The sequence below is a fragment of the Manacus vitellinus genome, unplaced genomic scaffold, assembly GCF_001715985.3.
Source record: "Manacus vitellinus isolate BGI_N305 unplaced genomic scaffold, ASM171598v3 scaffold_11_pilon, whole genome shotgun sequence".
Lineage (NCBI taxonomy): Eukaryota > Metazoa > Chordata > Aves > Passeriformes > Pipridae > Manacus > Manacus vitellinus.
The window spans coordinates 6,393,490-6,412,170 of NW_021938895.1; the positions used below are offsets into that span (position 1 = coordinate 6,393,490).

At 36.9% G+C, this 18,681-nt stretch overlaps 1 protein-coding gene across 6 annotated transcripts in view; it reads left to right on the forward strand.

Annotated features, from left to right (window-relative positions):
• Window positions 1-879: 879 nt before the first annotated feature.
• PUM2 (pumilio RNA binding family member 2) overlaps window positions 880-18,681 on the forward strand; it is a 48,718-nt gene continuing 30,916 nt past the window's right edge. For 4 of the 6 annotated variants that reach the window (XM_018088791.2, XM_018088794.2, XM_018088796.2 and 1 more), the window contains exons 1-9: window positions 880-974; window positions 7,214-7,319; window positions 7,616-7,803; window positions 8,439-8,611; window positions 11,631-11,901; window positions 12,209-12,302; window positions 14,164-14,289; window positions 15,459-15,598; window positions 17,225-17,363. In XM_018088791.2, the coding sequence (XP_017944280.1) occupies window positions 924-974; window positions 7,214-7,319; window positions 7,616-7,803; window positions 8,439-8,611; window positions 11,631-11,901; window positions 12,209-12,302; window positions 14,164-14,289; window positions 15,459-15,598; window positions 17,225-17,363 (1,288 nt within the window). In that variant the 5' untranslated portion in view covers window positions 880-923. The remainder of the gene's footprint in view (window positions 975-7,213; window positions 7,320-7,615; window positions 7,804-8,438; window positions 8,612-11,630; window positions 11,902-12,208; window positions 12,303-14,163; window positions 14,290-15,458; window positions 15,599-17,224; window positions 17,364-18,681) is intronic. The other 2 variants (XM_018088792.2, XM_018088795.2) reach the window with 1 other exon arrangement.

Genomic DNA, 18,681 nt, shown 5'->3' on the forward strand with positions numbered 1-18,681 from the left:
GAAAAGTGTTCTTAATGTGTTATCATCTCTGTGGAGTAATTTCATTTTGGTTTATTGGTTGCTGTGAGCATATGGGTTTACTGGTGAAAGTAACTCCTGAGGGAAGACTGATGTTGGGAGGGAAACTTTAATTTTACTTTGAACTTGAAGAGCTTTACCTGCTGCATCACACTATTGGGAGAAAAGGAAAGGGGAAGAAACAACTCTGAATTTCCTGGGTTTATATGTTTTTCGAAGCTTATCATGGCTTTGCAAATTCCTTGTGGAAACCATTTTCTCTGGAAAGAATGCACCCAGTGCTTTGCGTCTGTGCGCCTTGGAAAAGGAGGTGGTTTGTTTCAGCAGCAACTCTAGTAATATATGTTTCTCATTTACAACAAAGACACACAGAGAAGGAAGACACACTGTTTCCTGGAAGAAAGCACAAGAAATGGTGATAATGGAGTCAGTTACTAGATTTTAAAAGCAATACATTGCCGGCATGTTTTCTGATCTGTCTAGTGAGCTTGTCTTTGTTTGCTGCCAGGGGTACTCAGTAACACAGTGTGCAATGGCTCACCTCCTTTCCAAGGGATATTGTATGCCCAAATCTTTAATTTCACTTTTTTTGCATTTGTTGCAAATGTAATGTTGGTCACGGTTTCCATAGTGAGCAATAATCATCTGGATGTATGGAGATTAAAATGCTTTAAGTCTCTTGGAATTTTGTTCATGTTATTATATTAGCACAGTTCATTAAACTGGTCAGTAACTGTATCTGTTCATGGAATCTAAACTCATGCTGCTCATGGGGCAGCACATTTTTTGTGTGCTTTCAGTTGTCAGAGACCTTTTGGAGTATTGCAAACTCTACTTTTGAAAAGATATTTGACTAATGGATTTTTCTTTTGGTTTTCCCCCTGCAGGTTCGATCTGTGGATGAGATGAATCATGAGTTTCAAGCTCTTGCCCTAGAATCTCGGGGAATGGGAGAGGTAATTATTAAGGGCTGAAAATCAAGTTGGTGGTTTGGAAATGTTGATACAATGTAAGAAGTCTGAATAATTCAACATGAAGCAAAGAACTTCTCTTAAGAACTGGTTGCTTTTTCAGGCAGCTGGAGATTTCTGTTGTAAAGTAAAGAAAAACTAAGTCCTTTGCAAGAACACTGGAATGGTTGTTGACTGGATATGCTGTGTCTGTGCCAGTCTTGGTAGATGACTGGTACTCTTGGGGAAGTGACAGGGTGATTTTTTTTTCAAGTGTGTGCAGCTGTATGAAAGGAGGCATGTTTTCAGTGTCACTGTATTTAAGTTAGTGAAACAATTGCATGCTAGTGAAATAATTGCATGCAAGCCAAGAAGACTGGGATCTGAAAAAAGGTTTGGCTCCAGAACTGGCATACCCAGCAGAAATCTGTGGTAATTTACTATTTTTTTTACTGGTAATTACTCCTTAAGAGAAGATTTTAAGCAGGGTGAAGAGTGCAATTGTGTAATTTAGCTAGAGAGAAGAAGGACTTTTTGTCTTATTGATTTGATTTGTTTGGGGTTTTTCAAGTCAGTGTACTTTGTGAGGAGGTATTTAAGATCAAGGAGGATCACTTGGCTCTTTCAAAAGCAGTTCCCTGAGCTGTTTAGAAAGTAATTGACCTATGTTACAGTTATTTGCCCTGACAGGACATGATAAAGAAATAAATGCATGTTGAACTAAGATTTCAAATACTGATCCTCTTGTCTTCTGGATATTTACCTAATTCAGTTAATAATGGAACAAGTGACAATATTTCAGCTTAACTTTCTTAAAATGATGATAGGACTGTGATCTTCATGGAAGCCATAACTTACTGATGAAAAACAAATGCCATGTTCTAATTGCTGAATGTTTCTGAGCTGACACATGACTGTTCTTACTTGATTTTTTTACTTTAATGAAGCATTTAAGCAGTCACTTCGCTTTTCAGCAGTTTTTGCTTCATCCAGGGTTGAAAGATAAAGATGTTAGTGAGGTATCTGTGGTAGTACCAGCAGTGTGATAGGAGTGGATGGGTGAAATTCATAGTGATGTTTGTTCTTTTGACACCCACAAAGTACTCAAAAGATTAAAAGCAGTGAAAGTGAAGGATGGCACACATACCTGGGAATTAAATTAAGGTGTGTATGGCCATCCATACTGCACTTCATTTAAGTTATCTGAGATGAGGGATGTATTTCTGCATGGTCATGATTCTGTTTGTTTTCATGGGTCTGTAAAGATGTTTCTAAAAACACAAAAAGACAGACCTTTGGTACAGTACTGCAGCATCAGAAATTGATACTGTACTGTGAGCCTGCACTTACCAGGTTATTTTGTTGTTCATTTCAAGAGTTTCTTCCATGTATCTTGAGGTGATACAGGTTCACGTAGCTAGGTTGACTTAGTAATTTTCATAAAGTATTGCTCAACAATAAAGTAGTCTGGGATAAATTCCGTGGCTATTTTAACCTTCCTTTTGATTATAACCTTTTAAAATATTAAAGGAAATGTCCCTGCAAATACCCTTGTAAGAATTGGTAGTTGTGTGTTCTTCTGTGCTTCCCTCTATCTGCTTGGAAAGGTGTGAAAGAGAGGTCATGTCAAGCGAACTGCTTCTAGCTATAGGGAGGTTATCTTCCTCATTTTCTCTCTCTGCATAGATTTTTCTCTGAACTGAAATTAATTTCTTGGTCATAATTCTAATCCTTCTTCATGCTCTTTTTCCCAACTGGGTGTCCATACTTGGCATTAGGAGGCTGTTAAGTCTTACTTTTCGTATCATTATGGAAATCAGGACTGTCTGTGAATCATCAAGCAAGCATCTCTTCCATGTGCTAATGTAAAGGACAGAGTATGAAATCTGTTTTCATTGTACCACAACACATTTTGGAAATGTTGTGTACTGGTAATCCTTCTGTTTATTATTGATGTGAGCTTCTTTCAGATGGAGCCTGGTATCAGTCAGTATCAGAAATAGGACAATGTAACCCGAGCCAGACCTGCAGCTTCCTTGATCTGTTTCTGTCCCTCAATTCTTTGTTAATTTATTCTGTAAAGAACAGGCTGAAGTTTTGTTAGCTGTATTGCAGATTGTCTCCTAAACTTTTAGCTATTAGATTGGTTATACACAGATGATGCTTCTGGCTCCAGCTCCCAAAATCTGTTTGTGACCCTTAAGGTCATGTTAATATTCTGAAGAAACAAGGACACGTGGTGCTATTTCTCTAAGCATCTGTTTGCTATTTCAGGGCCAGCATGGTGGGCTTCAGGACCTTAAGTGTGACCCAGTGCAGGCACACATAAAACTTAGTGCCAAACACAGTATAAAACTAAATCTTCTTTTGTAATGTCTGTTCTTATATTAGCTTACAGAGTCGAATCACATGCATTTCATTGTGGGAACAAAGTATTCATTTCTAGTGCCAAAACTTCATGCAGAGAAATTCAGCTAAGGTGTTCATTCAGCTCAATAGGATCAACTTCTGATCCTGAAAATAAATTTTAAAAAATAATTTGAAAATCTTAAATTCAAGAGCCAGTAATCAAGACTGTGCTGTTACTTATCAGAGAGCTGGCTAAGAGGCAGCTTTAGCATAACTCGCTATTATTATTCATGTGAAGTAAAGGGCTTTGTTGATCTGGCAGACACCTAACAGGGATCAGTGCTGATACTGGAAAAGACACTTTTTAGTGTACTGTTGGGAGAACTTAGTAACAAATGTGACAACCTTTTCCATCATTTTTGGTTAGATTTGGATGTATCTTCGTAAAGCTTATTCTTTCTTGAATTAAATACAGGAAATGTGGAGCAAAACGTTATCAAAGGGTAAAGCACAATGATTTTAACTACTTGTGTTTGCTTGTGGTGACTTCCTGATTAAGTTCTTTTCAGTAGAGCTAATCAGGTGCACATTGTGTCCTGTCTGTCAAAGATAGACAGTTGTTATGTTTTCCTGAAAACTACTTTTTTTTTTTCCACAGTTAAATAGTTGACAACTGCTAGGGCTGCTTGTATGACAATCCAATAGCTAAAATATCTGTTTTAAAAAGAGTATAGTGTATGTCCTATCCATCATCTGTCAAAAGTAAATCATAAAACTGAATCACTGCCCCTCAGGAAGCTGCAATATTGTAAACTTTGAAATATTACATTAATTTAAATATTTGAGGGATGTCTTTATTGTGTAGAAATTTTAATGAAAAATAATTTCTGTACAGCTGTTTAATCTTCAGTAATTTAAATTTAGCCTCTTGAGGTATGGATGATGCATTATGTTTTGTGTTAAAAATATTCTATATTCTTTGTGTACCAAAGACTACATGAAGACTGCAAGCAGTTGAATTTATCTGTTTGGAATTTGAAAGTAGTTAAAAGGGAAAAAAAAGGCAAAGCACAAGCACAAAAAGAACAAAACAAACCTAAAAAAAACCCTCAAAACAACAAAATCCCCCCAAAACTTTTACACTGAGGATTATTGCTGCTTTCTACCAGTGGGCAGTTTTTCCTTTGATAGAAATCCTGTGATTCTGTTTTGAAATCGAACCTAGTATTTCAGTCTGTTCTGATCTAAATTTGCTTATTGTTTTTAACATTGAGTTGTCTAAACACCTGTCTGATAGTAGAATTTACTAATTTCAGGGAAAGCATACTTTAGATAATTCTCATTTTATAACATCCAATACATTATGACATCCATACTAGATCTGTTTTATTCTGACAAGGTTGTGTTAGGCTGTGACACCTTTACTTCTGTGTTTCATCTCAGCTGGACACATACTTGAAATTACCTTAGAAAATAAAATGTGATTCCCAAAACCAAGGTTTCATAGATGCTGTTAAATGCTTGCTTTCTGTTCTACCGCTGACCTACAAAATGAAAATTAAGTGATATTGCAAACTTGTTACAAATGCAAAGCTAAAAAGGATGTGTAGATTGCATAAGCGGATCTGGGTTTTGTAATCTTTTGCTTTTAGTTGAAATGCAGTTGTAAGATTCCATTAATCTATTTCTCTTAGCTAGAGATAGTCTTCTCTTAGTCTTCTGATAGCTAACTTTATGCCTTAAATTTGGGGTAAACTTAATATCCTGGTGTTCCCAAAGTGTGTTTGGTTGACACCTGGTGGTGATTCTACAATGCACTTGAGAGTGGGTGTCTCTGTCAGGGCAGGTCATAACAGTCCAGCACTCTTGCAAGAATGGTACTCTCCTGTGGTTTTGTTGAGCTTTGACTGAATCCTTCTGTATTAATGAACTTCTGTAAGGAAACCATGGATCTGAGTATGTTAGCTAGTCAAAATCCTTTGTTTCTGGTGAGAACTCTGGACAGCACAGAAAAACAGCAATCCTGAAGTTACTCCAGAGGAGCTCTTGTCACCTCTGTTGCAGTGTCAGTACTAATTGCTAATTGCAATCTTATCCTCCTCCTCTTTAAGCAAGTTCTTTCAATGTTACACTAAGAAATATCTAAAAAAATACTCCAGGTAGTAGTTTCATCAAGGCTCATACTCAACAACCATCATGTTCAGAAGAGTTTTTTAGTCACTTAAGTTATAGGAGAAACAAATTTCCAGAATGTACTCATTTATTGCAAACAACTTCATCAGATTGTTTGGTTTTTTCTAAGCTTACGAAATTTAAAATTCTAAATTCAGCATTACATTATGCAGAATCTGATGGATTATGCTGCTTTCTTCAGAACTCTTCCCAATATTTTTTGCAAGTTGTTTTCACTTTAGTTTCAGTTGATGGACCTTTTAAAGTATGTAATATATAGTCTGAGAGTACAGTTTTTTAATTACATATTCAAGAGGAAGTATGATATGTAGAGTTTGGCAATTGTACTGTTACTGATGGAAGAAGTTAGAGGACCAAAGTAGAAAAATGCAAGTGACAACTTGACATTTGAGGTATTGTGTGATGCTTCTGTCATGTCCCACTAAGTCCTTCTGTCCTGAAGGAAGTACAAGAAGTGATACTGATCTAATGTGACACTTTTCTGCTTTAGAAGTAGGAATGAAAAAACCAATGGCATTGTTTGTATGTAGAACTTCACATTTGAATGTCACTGATTTGTAACTGATTTAGACCCTGTGGTCTAAAGGAGCTGATCTGCTACTGTGTGTGTTAGTCACTTCCTAGAATTTGTAACGTGATGCACTTCTGAGTGTAGAGAACTTCACAATGAACTGCTGCTGTGTCTAGTTATCATCACAGTATTAGTTAACAGCCAAGCTTTTGAGCCTTTGGAAAGAAGGCACTGTTGGTTAAGGCTTCTGAGAGGATTGACTTGATTTGGGATTAATTTGATTTGCTCTTTTCACAGCTGTTTCTATATTCTGTATTTCTCCCTCATAGCTTCAGAATCTCAGTCCTGTTGCAGTCATTTTGGCTATTCCTTTATACATCATCTGCTGTAACAGGAAGTAGCTTTCAAGTGTTATATTATTCCTCAGCAGTACCTGTTGCCTTATTGAACACTGATTTTGGTATCAGTGTGTGCTTGCAGCCCAGAAAGCCAACCACATCCTGGGCTGCATGAGCAGCAGCGTGGGCAGCAGGTCGAGGGAAGGGATTCTGCCCCTCTGCTCTGCCCTAGTGAGACCCACCAGGAGTGCTGCATCCAGCTCTGGGGGCCTCAGCACAGGAAAGGTGTCAGCCTGTTATAGCAGGTCCTGAGGAGGCCACTAAGATGATCAGAAGGCTGGATCACCCATCCTGTAGAGACAGGATGAGAGAGATGTGGTGGTTCAGTTGGAAGAAGAGAAGGCTCCCAAGAGACCTCATTGCAACCTTAAAGGGGACTTGCAAAAAAGAGGGAAAGCAACTTTTTACAAGGGCAGATAGTGATAGAATGATGGGGAGCAGTTTTAAACTGAAAGAGGAGAGATTTTGATAAGATGTAAGAAAGAAATTCTTTACTGGGAGGGTGGTGAGGCACAGACACAGATTGTTCAGAGAAGTTGTGGCTGCCCTATCCATGGAAGTATTCAAGACCAGGTTGGATGGGGCCCTGCACAACCTGATCTGGCATGCCACTCGAGTGGCATCCCTGCCCATGGCAGGAGAGTTGGAATTAGATGATCTTTAAGGTCCCTTCCAAACCAAACCATTCTATGATTTTATGATGTCAAATTAATTACTTGCATACTCTTAGAAGTATTGCTATTTCTGCCCATTTATAAGCGTATTTAGATAAAAATGTTTTCTCTTTTTAACAGCTTTTACCTGCCAAAAAGTTTTGGGAACCTGATGATTCAGCAAAAGATGGACAAAAAGGGATATTCCTTGGTGACGAGTGGAGAGAGACTGCATGGGGAACTCCTCGTAAGTGATTGTTGTATATGTATTGAAAAATCAGTCAGGATTACTGAATGTTCTTCAAAGAAAATTAATATCAAAACCTGTAATTGTGTATTAGATTTTATTTTCTTTTAATTTTAATTGTGAAAATGTATACTGCAATGGTGATTGTGTGTCAATCACACTTTGTGATTTGGAATTTTTTATTTAATTTAATTTTGATCTTGTTTAATATTGCTGCTGTAATGAAATGCAAAAAACATTACAAATGGTATTTTAAAAAAATACAATAGTTTTATTTATTTGTTTGTTTTTAACAGACCATTCTATGTCCCAACCTATTATGGTACAGAGAAAGCCTGGACAGGGTTTTCATGGAAACAGTGAAGTAAATGCTGTATTGTCTCCACGATCAGAAAGTGGTGGCCTTGGAGTGAGCATGGTAGAATATGTGTTAAGTTCCTCTCCAGCTGATAAATTGGATTCCCGGTTTAGGAAAGGAGCTTTTGTAAGTAATGCAGTGTGTTAAGCTTGCTTAGTTACCTGCAACAGTCTTTCTGTTACATGGTTATATTTTCTACTCTCTTTGTCCGTTTTCTTTTTTAACTCTCTTCTCTTTAGAAGCAAGTGTGTAGTAGCTATTTGTCTGTCTTCCTTGGTTGGAGGGGGCAGAAGAGGGAAGTGGTTTGGGAATCTTGACTAAATAGCTGTCTTAAAGTGCTTTCCTAAAAACATTATTTAAAGGAAAAAGATTGCAAATAGCTTAATTTAAAATGTGTGATGGGCTTTATTCTAGATCTTCCTATTTTTTGTTTTCATGTGGGTTTGTTTTATAACTGGATGTTTTAATTGTATAAAATAAACTTTTATCTAATTCAAAGTGTTACTGCTTTAACAGCACCGCTATAGTTAAGGTTGAGTTAGCTCTTCCATTATAAATCTTGGCATTCCTTTTCACATTTTGGCAGTTATTAATTGCATGTGGTTGAAACTTGACGACCAAGTTACCCACCAAATGCAATTTCATTGACAACAAACTGTTTGTATTGTTTACGTGCACTGTAGTGTAGAATTAGGTCACCTTGTGGTGCTCCTATTGTGTTCTGTTCAATATTCAGAATCAAACAGATTCTTTTTCCTCAGGGCACTAGAGATGCTGAAACAGATGGACCTGAGAAAGGAGATCAGAAAGGCAAGGCTTCTCCATTTGAGGAGGACAAAAACAGAGATCTTAAACAAGGAGATGATGAGGATGTTACTAAAATAAATGGCAGAGGTTTGCCAAATGGAATGGATGCCGATTGCAAAGATTTTAAGTAAGCTTTTAACTGTTTCTCAAGAAGACGAGCATGTCTCTTAAGGGCATTATTACAGTTCTGGTTTGTGTGTCAGCTTTAAACATTACCCAGCTGCAGACTGATTCTTTCCACCTCAAGTCCTCCCTTTCCCACTGTGCCACATGTTTCTTAGGATGTCATTAATGTGTGTGTCACTTCTCATGAGACAAATTCATCTTAACATAGTTATTATTCAAAGTAAACGGGTACCTTTTGAATGTGGTGAATTAAGGAGAGATGAAAACTTTTAACCCTTTTAATGTCAAATAAATCCCTATCTCTCTCTGCTTCTTTTTAATACTCTAACTTTTGCATCTGAGTGTTGTTGTAGAGAGTAAGTCCTACCAGAATTTTAACTTTCCTTCTGATTTTCTTAGTGGATACCACAGCCTAACACAACTAATTATTTCCCCACGAAAGTCTTTCTAGAAACCATATCTTTGACTTTGGTGGAACAATGTATTTCCCTATTCACATAGTTAGATATCACCTATTCACAGTGTAGAATGGTGTTGTGGTTTGGTTGTTTGCTTAGGGAACAAAAGATTGGACCAAGCTCAAGCTTTGGAACAGTGAACTCCCATATGACAGTACAACCAGTCTGGGTTTTCTTCCTAATACTAAACTGCGTTTTAAATTTGGTATTTTTTTAAGGACTAACCTTTCTTTTTTGAGTTACTGTGATGCATTTGTGACTGTCATACAGAAGAATTAACAAGATAGAGAACTAGAGTGCTGCTCATAAATTTATCTTAATGTGGTGAACATGACCGAACAGTTGTGCTTTCATTAGTTCATTACTGAACAAGTATATTAAAATGCATGTTTGAATCCCATATGTAAGTTTTTCCTACCCTTTAAAAAATGTATTTACCTGAGGCTAAGAAGTAATTCTTCAAGTCTGTTTTTCAAGACATATTATTGAAAATAATATAATACCAAGCATATTAGAGAACTCACATTAGCTCCTTTCGGATGCATGCTGCAATATGCACAATAAACAAAAGTTACCTTCAATATTATATGTAGAAAATGCAGAATAAATATTGTCCTGCTTTTCTTTACCAGTATCTATTACAATTTTGAAATAGTTGTTTGCAAAATACCTTCTGTATTATTTAAAGAGAGAAATTATTAAAAAATACACAAGTGCAAAAAAGCATCCAAAGCCAGTAAACCTCTCAAAAAAAAAAAAAGGCCATCTAATTGAAGTGGGCCATATAAAGTGGTACTAGCTCTCCAAACAGAAGTTTATAATTGAAGTATTGACACAACTTTAACTATAGCAACAGAACAGCACCAATATAAGGAGCAACCTATATTAGGTAAACATAAGTATTAACAAAGAAACTTTGTCCTGTCCTCCTCCTTGTATTTTTATTGTACTTGCAGCGTTTTTAAACTAAAGTATGTACTGAAATAACTGCCTTTTTTCCTTTTGTTCTTCACTTTGTTGATGCTGTATTTCATTTGGGAAGAATAGGGAATATTAAATGGCTTCATACTCAAGTTTTGTACATGGAGCCAGACATGGTTGCTAGATAGGATCCTTAGATGATAGCCAGTATGGTACAGGCAATTGTCGTGAGGTTGGTTGTTATGTTAAAAAAACTCTAATGTACCTTCTTTATCTTTGAAGTATTTTTTCTAAAGTAATTCTGAAGTGTTGCAATAAACTCACTAAAAGGCTGATTTCTAGCTGTGCAGGCTTCAGTGTTGGTATCAGCAAATACATAAGTGCCAGTAGTTTTCTTTGCATTAGTCTTGTGCTTCAGTGAGGAACAGATACTTCAACCCTTAGGAACCTTGAAGAGGAAGGATAACAGGCAGTACTGAGGCTGTGTCTCTGTCCTAGAATTAGCAGTACACCAAACTGGACTGCTGAAATAAACGTAGGTTCTTCCTGCAAGGTGACATTCTGTATTGGAGCCCAATGGTCACAAATAAAGCAAACTTAACTACAACTTGTACATTTCCTGAGAAACAATATATAATAACCAAGTTCTGCCAACACAATAATGTTGTTAAGAGATCATAGATTCTCTCACACAACTCTTTCCTAGTAGTTAACTTAGTAGAAATCAATAGTCTAAACACTGTGGCCTGACACAGAAGGTGAGGTACCACTCCAAATTAAGGTACCCTAAATCTAACCAAATACAGAGTTGGGAGTCTCTTTAGGATGTGAATCTGTTGACATCTCGCTCCACGCGTTTGCCTATAGGCATTTTTAGGTGCACAGAAACTCTCCTGTAGTCACTGGGTATGTGGGTAATATAGCCAGTGCAGATGAGAAAGCAATTCAGCTTTAATATAATTATATATATATATATAATGTTGTATACAATATTCAGGGTTATATTAAGAACACTTTTTTCCCACCAGTCATCACTGTAGTTTAGTCTATTAAATGAGTGGTGTAGGAAATGAAATGTTTTAGTCAAATACTAAATGAGGCAGCTGTTAGTTCATTTTACTTAAGTTAAAAATAATATCTGCTTTTCAGATGTGAAAAATATTTGCTGTATTGTATGTTTGTCTTTTCCAGTTGAAATTTTACTGTGTTTTTCTCTCTGTTGGCATAAGATACACTTAGCCATTTCCTTTTATTTTTGTTTTAATGTCTCTTCAATACATTTTCTAATAATTCCTGTCACTCCCAAAATAAAATAAAGAGCCATCCCAAAATTTTGCAGATAACAATTTATTCCATTTGACTCAAAACAACCTTGAAATTTAGTTTGTTTTTCTCATAGCGATTCGGAGATTGTATAGTCTTAAACTTTTTAAAAATACATAAAATTATGTTTTGAAGTGAAATGTGCCCATTATCTTGAGCCATCAATGCATGCTGGTTGAAATAGGTAAAAGCAGTCTGTCAATTCCCTTTGTAAGGTCTCTTGAATTCAGAGGTACTTTTAAAATAGAAATGCTGTACTCTGTCTATGGACAGCATTATTTCAGACTGAAGAGTCTATCTCAAATTTCTTCTAAACAGTCGTACCCCTGGAAGTCGACAAGCCTCCCCAACAGAAGTAGCTGAACGCTTGGGCCCCAATCCCAGCACCACAGAAGGATTAGGTCCACTTCCCAATCCTGCAGCCCACAAGCCTCTGGTAGAAGAATTTTCAAATCCAGAAAATCAGAATCTAGATGCCATGGAACAAGTTGGTCTTGATTCTCTACAGTTTGACTATCCTGGCAATCAGGTACAAATGGACTCTTCAGGAGCTACTGTAGGACTTTTTGACTACAATTCACAGCAGCAGGTCAGTAATGGACTTGAAAATTGATCCTTTGAGTTGTTCATTATCCTCTTTTGATAATCAGTCTTTTAAACATATAATTCATTTAATTTTCTTTTGTCTGTGAGTCAGTCAAAGGCAAATAACTGTATAATTAATCTAGAAGAATATTGGTGCATAGTTTTCTGGTTTAATGCATAATTTTCTAGTTAGTTAAGTCTAACTTATTAGTATAGAAGCCTGGTTTGAAATTTTTTTTTTAAGTAAATCCCGGTATATTATAACTCTGATTTCTGAAAACTGAAATGCATCTTTTTTTCTTTTCCAATAGCTTTTCCAGAGGACTAATGCTCTGACTGTTCAACAGTTGACAGCAGCCCAGCAGCAGCAATACGCCCTGGCTGCAGCTCAGCAGCCACACATAGGTGAGGTGTCCCTGGCAAAAGTGGGTGTGTTGCTTTGACAGAATCCTCTTGGTGTTACCCACCGTATTCTAATTCATATAGGTACTGATCACTTGGCCCATTTTAGCAGTTCTCATGAAAACTGCTCAGAATGGCTGCATAAAACTGTTCTGTCCTTAGAGGAAGTTTTCTGTTGTTGTAAATTTTCCCCTACTTTGAACAGTTGTATACAAAGAAATAAAATTTATATTTGCTCATGTAGCACAGTAGTTGAATTTTGATGCGAGTAAAAGTAAAAAAACATTACTGCTACAAGCAGTGATGGAAACACCAGCATTCTCTGCTAAAAACCAAAAATATGCAATTCTAAGATTCTATTGCAGTTTAGTATTTTTAATAATCCAGTTAAAAATCATTGTATAGTCGAACTTGAAAATCATATTGTTGTGTTGATCAAGTCATTATTCCATGGCACCTTTTAAACAGACAGCTATTTCTTCTTGCAGGCACCTTTGTGAGGGAGTTATTCTTTAGCAGGCATTTCTTTTCTGTCCCTCTAATTCAGTGAGTTAGTTAAATACATAAAGTTCTTAGTGCGCTGCAACTCAACAAGAAGGCTTTATTTAATTGACAGCAGTTTTATTTTCTGCTGCAGGGAAGCTGTCATTGTTTAGAGTGAGGAACGTTGGAACACACATGGAAGCAATTCCTTGTTTGAGGAAGGGAGGTTCTCAGATTCTGACACTGTAGGGGCAGGCTTAAAGATTCCTGCCCCTCCTACTCTCCACCATTGGGCTGTTGAGGTGTATGCACAAATCCCTTTCCTCTCTGAGGGAAGAGGAGTTCTCAGGATCAGAAGGACAGGCAGAAGTAGGAAGCAGTATGTGCAAGGGGATGTGTCCATGTTCTCCTGTCATAGGGTGGCAGTTAAGTTTTCCCACTGGCTTGTTTAGCAGCATGGTGAAGTCTGTCCAGACAGGGGTCAGCAGGCTGTAGCTGAGGTTGAAAAGTGTTATGTAGCTGAGTGATGCGATCTGAGAGCTGGAGACATGGCAGATTGAGATAGGAGTCTACAAGTCCTGTCTTTGACTGCAAAACTCTGGAGAAGCTCCTACTTTGTATGAAATGCTGACTAAGCAGTCATATAAATCTTGCCCCTTTGAAATTTAGCCTCTTCTGATATGCATATTAATAGAAATCTATTAAGAAATATTTGGAAGGAGGAACATAATTTGATGTACAGTCCTTGCTGCAGCAGTTTCTGACTCAGTGTTGGATAAAGTATGTGAACCTGACTGACGGGAAACTCTGGGTAGCAGTGCTTTGTTTGACTGAGTTTCTTCTGTTGTTTCCTTCCATTACAATGCCTATATGAAATTAAGATTCTTGGAAGTAAGATTATCATCTCATAACTGGCTGTTTAAAAGCCAGGTATCTGATTTAAACTATCTGGTTAGAATTTTTTCCTAATTGTCAGTGAGGAGAGATTTATATCTCTTGCAAGTGGTTCATTTTATCTGAGTGATTCATTTAAGACACTAGATGATTTGTCTGATTCAGATTCGTTGCAAGACTAGTGTAGCTTTTAGATAGTTAAAGCTGGGCAAGATAAATTCCACTTCTATATGAGTGAGTAGATACATATGAGATAAATCTCCTTGGAGTCTGTAGATCCAACAAACAAAGCTGTTCGGCCTTGGGTTTAATAAGAAAGGACTAGTGAGAAGACACAGAGGTGTTGATTTCTGTAATGAAGTACCTCCTTTTAAAAGCTAAAATACAAGCAGTTCCGATTTTAGCAGATAGGCTTTGTTATTTGGTTTGAATATGATGAAGCTTGCCAAGTGTGTTAGCTGTAATGAAACTCTGTTTATTACTGTAGCAGGCGTATTCTCCGCAGGCTTGGCCCCGGCTGCTTTTGTGCCAAACCCATACATTATCAGCGCTGCTCCTCCAGGTACTGACCCGTACACTGCAGCTGGATTGGCTGCAGCAGCTACCCTAGCAGGTAACTGAACACTTTCTAGTGTCTACTTTCATAATTTTCACAGAATGAAAAGAGTAAAAACTGAAATCCATCCTGTTTATTCTCTGCAAATGTATGTCTAGGAAGGAGAGACTTGTAGGAAATTAATATAGCCATTTGGAAAATTTTTACTAAGAGATAAAATGTTTCTGTTATATTTGGATTCTGAGTTTCTCTTTCCACTGGACTTTTATATGCAACAATTAGGTTTTTTTTTCTGTTCTAAAAATGTTTATCCTTAATGAGGTTTCATCTGACGTTATAATATGTATTATTTTCAAAAGATGAGACAGCCTTTCCTGATATGTTTTCACTTGGTGAAATAATTTTCTAATTTCAGGTTTTCTTATTCCTGGTGGGCATGAGAATAAAGATGGCATCCAGCATGCTAAAAGGTCCAAACAACAGATAAACTCCAAGCCCAGGAAAATCTCTTAGAAAGTGAATAGATGTCGCTGTGAAACAACACGACTGAATATTCAAGTCCCAGCTAGTGCTCAGACTCCAGCATAACGTTTTTTAAAAAAAGCCCTGTATTTCCAGTTGGTGGTTTCACAGGAAAGGCAGTAGAAAAAACTAAAATACACATATACATAATGCATTATCTGTACAATGCTGTGAATATAGAGAGATTATTCTTCTATGGGTTCTGTATCAATAGACTGGAAGAGTTAAGTGTGCCCACTCTGAAGAGCATCATGTAGTATGCAGGGAAGGCAAAGGCAATAGTTATGTTTTTAAGCAAAGGCATGAAAAAAGGACAAATCACAGATGATGAAATTCTCAGCATATCACTATCAGGAGGATCAATTTTGTTCATTCTGTGATGGTCTGAAATGATCTTTTTTTCCAACCATGAAAACTTGATTTTGAATGTTCTTTGATATACAAACTCTGAATGCTTTTAAGTTTTTTTCTTCATCATCTGAGTCTCACAAGGGTATTTATTCTTTCGTAGAGAAGATATGGTTTGGTGTGAATTTTTTCAATTAACTTGTTTGTATTCATGAGTCCTTTCAGTTAATGTGGGAGTTCATTCTTCTCCATACTGATTTCTCTTTGGACATTTAGAAGGTGGATCAATGAGGGATGCTATGAACAGTATTTTAACTGGCTGCAATAGATGGAATAATCATGCTTTCTGGTTTTAGGTCCTGCTGTGGTTCCGCCTCAGTATTATGGTGTTCCATGGGGGGTGTATCCAGCCAATTTATTCCAGCAGCAAGCTGCAGCAGCAAACACCACAGCAAATCAGCAAGCGGCTTCCCAGGCACAACAGGGACAGCAACCGGTATGTTCTTTGTGAAGAGCAGATGTGCAGTTTTCTTACGTTACTGATTGTCATTGTCTTACACCATCCTAAATGTTTAGGTTATTTTACAGTCCCAGTTTTTAAAACAATAAGCATTAAAAATAGTTCCTTTAATTCAGGTAGCAGTGCAGTTATGTGTATGTCTGTACACAGGAAGGTAATGCTTCCTGTGTAGTAAAGTATTGTAAAGTTAAAAACTGATCTAGAAAACCAACATACGGGGATGAAAAGATGCGTTCTGTTAATTTTAGGAGGATATTGTTTCTTTTGAGCTTGGGAAAAAAATTTGTCTGTGGGGGTTTTTTTTGTAAATTAGCTGGAAACTTGAGTGCCAGACATTTTTTTCTGTCTCTGAAAAGTAGGGAATTAGTTGTTATCAGGAGTTTTGATGTTCCATGGGGAGGAAGGATTGCCCATATTTTTCTATGAGAGAATAATTGTATTGCAACATCACAATGTACCGTGTTATTTTTGCCTTGGTAAATCAAGAGTGAGCAATTGTTATAAGCACTTGTTAAAATTTCCATTTCTTTAAGTAATTTTAAGAAAATGCTAATTTTCTATTGTTACTCTGGGTGCATTTTTAAACTATTATATGATCTTTCAGTGTAAACAAATGGCCTTTTTTCACAGAGGAAAACCACAACTTTTCTAATCTTATGCTTGAATGAATGTAAATATTTTAATTTTTTTACCAGCAGTATGGTTAATTTCAATGCCATTCCTAGAAATTTAATATAAGCAGTGGTTCTGAGATACCATGGAATTACAGAGTGATTTCATTACTGTTTTTATATTCAGGTGGATCTTTCTTCCTACTGTTCATTTTTGTCAGTGACCTGCATTGATAACTAAATGTATATCATCTCTCCAATGTCTTTTTTTCTCTATAAAATTAATATCAAATTTATTCAAATCACATATAAGATACTTTGTGGGGGTATATTGTGAATTGTATTTCTCCCTTATTTTGGACCTGAAAGAGATGATTTTAACCAAGAGGAACAGAGTGGTTGCAAGAATTTAGATTGCTTTTCAATCAGATTCCCGGAGATACGCTGTCAGAACATAATAAAATATGCCTGTGCTACATGGTGATGGAGCGTTATGTGAATTTTTAAAACTTAGTGGGTGCATTATTTACAGGACTGTTGGCAGTGGAGTGTTAATTATTTAGACAAGTTACTACAAGCGCTGAAATATTCAGATTTACATCATTCAATTGCCTGGAAATAATGTAAACAAATGTGTTTATCAAGAAGGATCAGGTGTTCAGTTAATAAATAATGTAAGTCATAAATGTATCACTCTTACAGATTTTTTTCCTTACTTTGTACTCATTACCATTGATGGAACATACATGAGTCCTGCTGTCCAGAGCAGGGAAGATGTTTTATGGTCGTATTTGTCAGCAAAATAATATATACTTTTTATTCTTTATATGTATATATCCTTGAAAACAAGATGGAGTATTGCCAAAATTAAATTCAGAGCTAAGAGGTATCAAATACACCAAGCAGCTGTTCTAGACCTTTTTTAACATACAATGGACTTGCTTCCTTACCTTTTAAGGACGTTCCTTACCTTTTAATTGGCCTTTTCCAGGTTCTGCGTGCTGGAGCAACTCAGCGCCCACTTACCCCCAACCAGGGTCAGCAAGGGCAGCAGGCAGAGTCACTTGCAGCAGCTGCAGCAGCAAATCCAGCTTTGGCTTTTGGTCAAGGTCTTGCTACAGGCATGCCAGGTATGTATGTTATCAGTGGATTAAGAGACTCGCTGAAAGTTACAATATTGGAGTTATTAGGTAACAGATCAACACGGTCCTGTTATGTTTATAAGCTGCTTAGAATTGAGTTTTGTAGCTTTATGTTGTTCAGTTGGTTTAAAATGCTGGCACACTATTCTTGGAACACAAGAAACTCCTCTAGCATTTTTTATTTGGAGCATTTTCTCTGTATTTGCTGTTAAAAATATATGAACAAGGAGTATCATAGATTTTTGCAAGATAATGTCATATATAATGAACAATAGCATGCTGTCTTCAAAGGTTGTGTGTTCTCTGGTTCCTCTGCAACAGGATGTATTAATTTTTTTTCTATTATAACTTCTTATTTGTGACACAACAGTAATAATATCTAAAATTCGGAATCCAAAATTAGGAAATTTAAAACAAAAGTACTGCTTAATCATCTTTGAAGATCACAACATGCTTGAAGTGGAAACCCTCCCACACTTGGAGCCTCCTTTTAGTGTACATGGCTTCTGACTCATCAAGGGGGGGTTCATGTGCCAGGGAATAGTTAGCTTGAAGTTCAGCATCACTTCTAAGTGTTTGGAACAGTTACCCGAGCAAGAACAATTTCAGTATACCTGGCCCTTCAATATGAAAGTTAAGATTTTTACATGGTTAAGTTACATAACATGGATGGTAGCTGCATTCCTTTCACCTCTGCAAATTCTCTCCTCGATCAGCACCACTGTGAAATGCCACATGGCCTAGAGAAGAGAGAGTTGTTTGCTGCATGCTCTGGGGCTGCACTGTGCACTTTGTCTCATGTGATCAAATTTTAGACCTCTATCTGCAGAACTGACTGGCTATTGTGTTCTTCTTGCCTGTTTTATTTTGTAACTGCCATTTCTCATGCAGCAGCACCTTCAGCTTTTAGCATCTTTCTCCTAAAATGAGGAACCAACAAAGTACTGTCCCAGCACCTGCCAAATGGTATCTCTGCACCTCACCAAGGTGTGCTAACAGTGAGGCATATCAGAGATGTTATAAGCATCTTTGCACAAGCCTCAAAGGCTTAGCTATACCTTCTTTATTTTTTTGAGAGGGAGTGTTGTGTGGTTTTTTATACTTACTTATAAGTTCTTACTTTGGGCTTGGAGCATCTGTCTTAATTCAAGAGCAGCTCTTAAAACCCATAAAAAGATCCCCCCTCTAAACAGATGATTCAGAGTTATTACTTTGTGGTCAAATACATAAACTCTGTAGTGCAAGAGCCTGTCCTGTTAGGAAGGTACTTGTAGACCTTTTTTGCTCCTCTGCAAGCCCCAAAAGG